The sequence below is a fragment of the Abramis brama genome (genome assembly GCF_963993115.1).
Source record: "Abramis brama genome assembly, chromosome: 8".
Lineage (NCBI taxonomy): Eukaryota > Metazoa > Chordata > Actinopteri > Cypriniformes > Leuciscidae > Abramis > Abramis brama.
Window position 1 is genome coordinate 1,806,184 of NC_139970.1, and position 9,042 is coordinate 1,815,225.

The following is a 9,042-nucleotide window of genomic DNA, read 5'->3' on the forward strand; positions in this document are numbered from 1 at the left end:
CAGGAAGCTTGAAAAAAAATGCCCTTACAAACCAGATTAATAGAAGAGATGCTGAAAAGGCAGTGTCAAAGTGGCTAATTGGTGCCAGGGACAGGGGAGGAAACCGTACAGCGAGGGCACGTGGTGGAGAGCAAGATGGGTAAAAGTCATTATCATTAAAACTGTAAAAAAGTGTTTAGCCTACTTATATTTGTGTAAACACAACATTGTGCTTTTGTCAAACTATAAACTCTTGTCAAACTGTAGGCTAACCTACAACTGTCACCCAACCAAAATCACACACACTGTTTAAAAGCAAAAAATATTTATCCAACCCTATTTAAACAGTATACTGTGGTCCCATCATTCATCATATTGCATTGGAATAAAGTTAAAGTTAATTCAAATTTTAAGGAAAACAAATATATTGATCTGAAATATAGCAAATAAATGTTAAAATCATTCAGAAACAATTACCAAACTCATCTTAAGTTCTTCTGAATAAAAGGTTGCAGTCTTTAATTATCAACTCTTGTTGTGGACTATATTGGAGAAGTATTTGTTCACCATTTGAGTGAGATGTTTTTAGGTGGCTAGTAAGCAAAGTGCTTCTATATATTTTATTGTTATTAGTATTAGTTCAAGAATAAAATAAAAATATCAGATTGATATCGGTATCGGCAAATAGCCAAAGACTAACCTGACGCATCTGTTTGAACTGTGAAAAGGAATTGCAAAAGTTGAAAAATGGTTGATTTATTTATTTTCTCTTTTCAAAGGGCCGTTGGGAGAGCGACAACAGAGGACTGAGATTCTGCACTTTTGTTTTTGTAATATAGAATTTTCTGACAGAGGACTGAAAAACTGCACTTTTGTTTTTGTTTGTGAAATATAGTTTTCTGACAGAGGACTGAAAAACTGCACTTTTGTTTTTGTTTGTGAAATATAGTTTTCTGACAGAGGTCTGAAAAACTGCACTTTTGTTTTGTTTGTGAAATATAAAGTTTGTCAAAAGCTTTTACTTTTGATACTTGTCTGTTAATACACATAATATGTTAATAAATATTCTATTAATAAAGTAAAGCATGAAGTAATGGTTTCTGTTCATTGATTACATATGTTTGTATTTAGGGGTTTACTGTAAAATAAGGTAACTCAAAAAGACAAATATGGTAGCACATATATATATACCCGTTGTGGCCCATAAGAGCCCTAGATATGACCTATCTGGGTCCCATCATCAACCCATGTGCGCAGACTCCTGTAGGCCCTAAATGGGTGCTACCTAGGTTACCCATGTGGGCCCGATATGGAGCCCATCATCAACCCATGTGCGCAGACTCCTGTAGGCCCTAAATGGGTGCTACCTAGGTTACCCATGTGGGCCCGATATGGAGCCCATCAAGAGCCCATCATCAACCCATGTGCGCAGACTCCTGTAGGCCCTAAATGGGTGCTACCTAGGTTACCCATGTGGGCCCGATATGGAGCCCATCAAGAGCCCATCATCAACCCATGTGCGCAGACTCCTGTAGGCCCTAAATGGGTGCTACCTAGGTTACCCATGTGGGCCCGATATGGAGCCCATCAAGAGCCCATCATCAACCCATGTGTGCAGACTCCTGTAGGCCCTAAATGGGTGCTACCTAGGTTACCCATGTGGGCCCGATATGGAGCCCATCAAGAGCCCATCATCAACCCATGTGCGCAGACTCCTGTAGGCCCTAAATGGGTGCTACCTAGGTTACCCATGTGGGCCCGATATGGAGCCCATCAAGAGCCCATCATCAACCCATGTGCGCAGACTCCTGTAGGCCCTAAATGGGTGCTACCTAGGTTACCCATGTGGGCCGGATATGGAGCCCATCAAGAGCCCATCATCAACCCATGTGCGCAGACTCCTGTAGGCCCTAAATGGGTGCTACCTAGGTTACCCATGTGGGCCCGATATGGAGCCCATCAAGAGCCCATCATCAACCCATGTGCGCAGACTCCTGTAGGCCCTAAATGGGTGCTACCTAGGTTACCCATGTGGGCCCGATATGGAGCCCATCAAGAGCCCATCATCAACCCATGTGCGCAGACTCCTGTAGGCCCTAAATGGGTGCTACCTAGGTTACCCATGTGGGCCCGATATGGAGCCCATCAAGAGCCCATCATCAACCCATGTGCGCAGACTCCTGTAGGCCCTAAATGGGTGCTACCTAGGTTACCCATGTGGGCCCGATATGGAGCCCATCAAGAGCCCATCATCAACCCATGTGTGCAGACTCCTGTAGGCCCTAAATGGGTGCTACCTAGGTTACCCATGTGGGCCCGATATGGAGCCCATCAAGAGCCCATCATCAACCCATGTGTGCAGACTCCTGTAGGCCCTAAATGGGTGCTACCTAGGTTACCCATATGGGCCCGATATGGAGCCCATCAAGAGCCCATCATCAACCTATCTGGGCTAACACATGTGGGGCCACCACGGAAACCACGGCCAAAATTAGCTGGGTTCCCAGTTGGGTAGCCCAGGTGGGCCCCGGATATCAGCCCATTTGCAGCCCGTTTGGGCCCCACATGGGTGTGTTGGCTGGGGAGTGTAATGTGTTGTGCTCTAACCACTTAAATAGACCTGCAGTGTTAACATTATTTTAATCAAATGTGTTCCAGTTTGTTCAGGGGTCTGGCATAAATCCTGCCTCAAGCAAATTAAAAGAGATGACTTTAACAGCACAGCACAGGTGAGTATCTACTAAGTGAGTGTTGAACTTGAACTGTCTATAAGATTCAATCAACATGTAAAATAATTTGCTTTCTCACCAATTCAGGCGCAACAGTCTCCTGAGGCTTCTGAGGATGAACTGCTGTCAGATCAGGACAAAATTCCACATCCAGAATTGGACCAAATATCATCTGATGATGCTGAGGACATGTCTGACAAGGAATACATACCTGATTCGGAGTCAGAATATGAAGATGAATATGATTCAGATGCCAGCATACCCTTAATGTCAAGTCAGGCAAGAGCTGCACATATTCAAGTAAAACCAGTAGTACCTGATGTTGGAACATCTTTTGGGTCAGACACAGGCACCCCAGTTGTGCCCAGTATATCAAAATGTTGGCCACCCCTTAAAAATAAGATGATTCCCAATGCTGCTGACACATCTAATTCAGCAAATTCTATCAAAGACTCATCAAAGGAAAAGTTAGAGAATGAAGCTGTGACTCATGAACAAGAATTACCACATCTGATTATGAGTAAAAAAAAATTACTGTTATGTTTGTGGTAAGCCACAAAGCAAAATTTCCCGCCACTTGAAAACACACAAGACACATACTGAAATTGTCCAAGCATTTTCCCTTCCTGAGGACTCAAAAGAGCGCAAGATATTATTAGAAAAAATGAGGAATAAGGGAAATTTTAAACATAACATTGCAGTTTTGCAAGATGGAACAGGATCACTGAAAGTGAAGAGAAAGCCAAAAGCTAAAGCACTGGCAGGAAAGTTTATCCACTGTATGTATTGTCAAGGGATGTACATACGTAAGGAGCTTTGGAGACATGTCCGCAGATGCCCCTTTAAGCCAGAAAACGAAGATTTAGGTGAGACACCTGGGAGAACCAAAGTACTGGGCTTGGCTGCAACTCTGGAGTCTACATTCTGTCAGCAGATCTCAAGTGGAGTGTGGAAGCTCATTAGTGTCATGAAACAAGATGAGGTGGCCTCAGTTGTGCGAAATGACTTCTCTATCATTCAGTTTGCCCAGTCACTCAACAAACATGGACAAGACCCTACAAAATATGAATACATTCGACAAAAGCTCCGTGAAGTGGGGCGTTTGTTGTTATGCCTGCGTACAGAATTCTCAGTACATAACCTAGAGGATGCTGTTAAACCTGCTAACTTCCAGAGAGTTGTGCAAGCAGTAAAGAAAGTTTCAGGTTTTGATGAACAAAAACACTCGTACCAGAAACCAAGCCTTGCGCTGAAACTGGGGCATACACTGAAGAAAATCGCGGACATTATTCATTGTAGGGCACTCATGGCAGAAGATGAAGAACTGATCAGGCACACTGACATATTCAAGAAGTTGTACACCTCCAGGTGGTCTGAGTTGGTGTCTCACAGTGCCCTGAACACACTGAGTGATGCCAAATACAATAAACCATCAACATTGCCCTTCACTGAAGATGTTCAGATCCTTCATCAGTACCTAGAGAAATCTGCAGAAAGTGCCTTCTGCAGCTTGAAGGAAGAGGCCACCACTCAGAACTATGCTCAACTTGCAAAACTCACACTTGCACAAATCATTGTCTTCAATCGAAGACGTGCTGGGGAAGTTTCAAAAATGCGCCTCAAAAGTTTTCATGAAAGGGACAACACAAAGCTCCATGAAGATGTTGCACTGGGGTTGTCGAAGACTGAACAGAAGCTTTGTAACTATTTCAGCCGAATTGAAATCATGGGGAAAAGGGGCAGAAAGGTTGCCGTTCTGCTTACACCAAGTGTGGTGGATGCTTTGTCACTACTTGCCAGTAGAAGAACTGAATGTGGCGTTTGTGCCACAAATGTCTTCCTGTTTGCAAGACCAACGTCAATGAGCCACTACAGAGGACAGGACTGTTTGCGTGTTCATGCAAGCCAGTGTGGAGCAAAGCACCCTGAGTACCTTAGGTCAACACAACTCAGGAAACATGTTGCCACGCTCTCACAAGTCCTTAATTTAAAACACAATGAACTTGATCAGGTTGCAGATTTCCTGGGTCACGACATTCGTGTTCACCGCGACTTCTACAGATTACCAGTTCCCACAACACAACTCGCTAAGATTTCCAAACTCCTTTTGTCAATGGAGAAAGGAAACCTTTCCAGCATGCAGGGGAAGTCACTGGATGAGATTGAAATTGAAGGTTTGTACAGAAATTAGCCCTTGTAGATATTATCTGAGTTTTTGTTTTTTCCTTTGAATGTTAATTTATAAACATCTAGACTTGGCGTAGTCAGCATCCCTTTCCAAGAAAAAAAATCACCTTTCATGTCCAAATATGAGTCGAGGACTACTATTCAGAAATATAAACTTAAGTCTACAGTATGGCTGGATAGTAATTCAAAATTGCTTGTGTAGGTGCAGTCGAATTATGTTAAATATTAACCTAAAATCATATTGTGTAATAATTTATCTTATGTGCTCATGGACCACATTAAACATAAACGGGTATAATGGCTCAAAACTACTCAAGTAAAAATAGTTACTTTGCAAAAAGTGGCAAGTACAAAACCAAGTACTATCTTTTCCCTAGGTCTTTTTATTTGATGTGGCTATTTCAACCACAGATTTTTATGTCCAGCTATTTATGAGTTTTACCAGAGCTGTAAACTATTTGAGTAAATGTAATTAGTAACTATACTTGAGTATCTTTTTGGCTACTTTGTAGTTGTATTGAGTATCAAAGATATTAGCTACTTTTACTCTACTTGACTACATTTTTGAAGAAGTAAATGTACTTTTTACTCCAATACTCATTTGTGACAAGTAATGCAATTACAAATTACATTTTGCATGGCACCTAACTTGCAGCAGTTTGTTTCTGCTATAAAGAAGTGATATTTCCATCTAAGTGGCATTTACTGAACTATATCTTGTGCATTTTGCCCTTACTCACCCAAACCTTTCAACAAGTCTACTTTACGTGAATGCCAGTGCATTTAGTAGGTGCTAAATCGCAGACGTTTGATTTAGGAGATGAGGTCATGACTGCAGCCAGTGATGAGTCCAAAACCAGCACATCCAGTGCAAGTAGACTTTATTTAATTTTACTTAACATTATTTTATTTATCCACTATATTGACAAGGCCTTTTTGAAGGATATTGGTTTACGTGTGGCCTTTTTGTGCACTTGAGCTTAGCTGAGACTTGAGAGTTTGTAGACACTTAAATGGATGGTTCACCCAAAAATGAAAATTCTGTCATTTACTCACCCTCAAGTTGTTCCAAACTTGTCTTTGTTCTGCTGTACTAGTCAATGGCTGGCAAGATCTGCTTGGTTACAAAAATATATAAAATGTCTATATTTGTGTACAGCAGAACAAAGAAATGTATACAGGTTTGGAACAACTTGAGGTTGACTACATGAAGACAGAATTTTCATTTTTGGGTGAACAATCCCTTTAACAGGCTGTTGTGTTGACTCTGATTTATTGCACTATTGAGGTGTTCAGTTTTATTTAGATTTTAGAAAATAAACATGACTTCTCATTTTACAAATCAACTGTTTCTTATTTTCACCTGCATGTCTCAGGTGTCAAGGACTAGTGCATCTTTGAGCCTAGATTTAGTAGAAGTAAAATACTGTTAAAATCACTTTTACTCGAGTCGTATTGGTGACTTGTAACTTGTATTAGAGTAATTTATGCTGCAAGGTATCTGTCTTTTTACTCAAGTATGGTTTTCAGGTACTCTTTACACCTCTGAGTTTTACTAATGCCATTTTCCAGATGAGATTGCGTTAAGTGATGCTGAAGACAGTGGGAGTGAATCTGATGACAGCAACACAGATCTCACCGCATCAGAGCTTGGAACTGTGGAGCCTATGGTTTTTGACTCTACAACCACAGAGCAAGACCATGACATGGGAGACTTTGGTATGTTAACTCAATTCATAGTCACTGCTGATAAAATGTATTTTTTCCTGTGACAAAAGTAACTTGTTAAATTATGTTTTCAACAGGATCAGTGTCATTTGTGTTGTCCACAGTAAGTGAGTGTACCTCCCTCTGAAGGTAAGATTCAGATTCAAGAGGTTTATTGTCTATGCACAGAAGAAACAGTGGTTTATACCCTACAATGAAATTCTTACTTTGCCCAACTCCCTTAAAGGGATACTTCACCGTTTTTTCAGTTTTTTTACTTCAACTGTTATTCCCTTAACTAAGACGAGTTGATGCATACCTCTCTCGTCTCAGTGCGTGCACTCAATCGCTCTGGTGCGTGGCGACACTTTGAAAGCACTTAGCTTAGCCCAGTTCATTCATTAGGGACCAAACAGAGATGAAGCTAGCAGCGACCAAACACCTCCACGTTTTCCCTATTTAAATACAGTTACATGAGTAGTTACACGACCAAGTATGGTGGTATCAAGGTATTGTTACATACGGTTTCAATATCAAGACTAAACTTTCAGACCAAGTTCCAACACTATTTAGCTAACCTTATGAAATCAGATTTAAACTGAGAATCAGACCTTAAACCCCATAGTCTTTGTTTCATTTAAAATACGGTGTGTTGAAGTACAATGCCAAAATTACTTAAGACATGTTGCTAATTGTAGTTTTACTTACTGCAATTAATTCAAATATCAAAAGGTTTGGCCACATAAATAGATGAACAGCAAAGACATTCTAATAATACACTCCATATTATCCGCACTCTAATGTGGGCTAGTAAAGTTGGTGAAATCACATCGAGTGAGCAACCAACTGATACCCAAAGTGAATTAAGAAAAGTAAACTGCAATTTCTTGTCTACTGTGGCATTAACTGAACTCATGTTTTGATGGCTTCAACTGGACAACACATTTTGTTTGTTATTTATATTCTTTTTTTGTTTGCCTATCTTCCAGGGAATTATGCTGATGAGGAACATGGATCCAGAAGAGTGGCAAAGAAAGTGTGGTCTAAGGCTGAGGTCGCCGCAGTAATGCGACACTTCAAAGGTCATATAAGCAGGGGAAAACTGGCCACCAAAACTGAATGCAGTCACTGCAAACTGGTGGAAGACCCCGTGTTGGCACAAAGAACAGTGCAAAATATAAGGGACTTTGTTCGAAATAGAGGAATAGCTGCAAAGAGGCAGTCAGAAAAAGAAAAGATTTAAATACACTGACAATTGTGGTGGTGTTTCTATGTTTGTGTTAAAGGAACACGCCAACTTTTTGGGACATTAGCTTATTCCCCGTATCCCCCAGAGTTAGATAAGTCCACACACACCCTTCGCATCTCTGTGCGTGCCGTAACTCTGTCTGACGCACACACCGCTAGCCTAGCTTAGCACAAAGACTGGAGGTAAACGGCTCCAGCTAGCATACTGCTCCCAATAAGTGACAAAATAACGCATTCTCCTATTTACATGTTGTGATTTGTATAGTCACAGCGTGTACGAATAACAAGGTCACATGACACACGGCCATCTTCTAACCGTATACATGCTATATTCTCAGAAGGCGAAGCACTGCTACTGGCAGAGTGATTTGCTTGCAGCACCTGAGAAGCCCCGTGGTGAGGGGCAGAGAGTTCACTCAGAGGGTTGCGCTAATCACTCCAGCCAGCAGTGCTTCGTCTTCTATATAGTAAATTCTATGAGAATATAGTTCCCTGTATGTAAACGGTTAGAAGATGGCTGTGTATCATGTGACCTTGTTATTTGTACACACTGTGACTATACAAATCACATGTAAATAGGAAAATGTTGGCGTTATTTTGTCACTTATTGGGAGCAGTATGCTAGCTGTAGCCGTTTACCTCCAGTCTTTGTGCTAAGCTAGGCTAGCGGTGGGTGCGTCAGACAGAGTTACGGCACGCACGGAGATGAGAAGGGTGTGTATGGACTTATCTAACTCTGGGGGATACGGGGAATAAGTTAAAGTCCCAAAAGTCCAAAGTTCCTTTAATGTTTTAAAAAGTGTGGCTCTTGTTTTAAGTTGTCTGCCTGTTATAGTTTGTATTGATGTTCAGTACGAAAACAGAAGTTCGAATGACAAAGAGGCCATCACAAAAGCAAACTGTAAAACAGCTTTTATTTTTTTTACATTTTATTTATTTTTGTTATGAGCAACCATGGGTCTTTTGAAGTTGGGTAAGAATAACTTATTTGACCTTTTTTGCTCAATTCTCATTGTCATGGCACTGGTGTTGTGTGACAATCTATTGTTTAGCTCTTACAGGCTGTTATCTGGCTGTTAGTCAGTGTCACCAACTAACACTGGTGATGTTAGAGTTGTGCAATAAAATAATAATTCAAGTCCCAGTAATGCTTGGTGGTGTCAGGTTAATGTGTATTTATGTTAATGAGCAT

General features: G+C 41.0%; 1 protein-coding gene across 2 annotated transcripts; it reads left to right on the plus strand.

The window, feature by feature from the left end:
• The first annotated feature begins 2,634 nt into the window (after nucleotides 1–2,634).
• Nucleotides 2,635–7,946, plus strand: LOC311088763 (uncharacterized protein). 2 transcript variants are annotated; one of them, XM_084123044.1, is made up of 5 exons: nucleotides 2,635–2,708; nucleotides 2,796–4,882; nucleotides 6,468–6,614; nucleotides 6,701–6,752; nucleotides 7,592–7,946. In XM_084123044.1, exons 2-4 carry the CDS (start codon nucleotides 3,373–3,375, stop codon nucleotides 6,748–6,750), a joined length of 1,707 nt encoding a protein of 568 aa, XP_083979170.1. In that variant the 5' UTR covers nucleotides 2,635–2,708; nucleotides 2,796–3,372; the 3' UTR covers nucleotides 6,751–6,752; nucleotides 7,592–7,946. The 2 variants fall into 2 exon arrangements, with proteins under 2 accessions (XP_083979170.1, XP_083979171.1); XM_084123045.1 differs by lacking the exon at nucleotides 2,635–2,708 and having other exon boundaries at nucleotides 2,712–4,882.
• The last annotated feature ends 1,096 nt before the right edge of the window (nucleotides 7,947–9,042 follow it).

Bases quoted from the DNA above. Each gene is read 5' to 3' on its own strand.
- LOC311088763 (XM_084123044.1), top strand. From the start codon at position 3,373: ATGAGGAATAAGGGAAATTTTAAACATAACATTGCAGTTTTGCAAGAT. The intron at 4,883-6,467 runs GTTTGTACAGAA...GCCATTTTCCAG, and splicing joins GGATGAGATTGAAATTGAAG to ATGAGATTGCGTTAAGTGAT. The intron at 6,615-6,700 runs GTATGTTAACTC...TGTTTTCAACAG, and splicing joins CCATGACATGGGAGACTTTG to GATCAGTGTCATTTGTGTTG.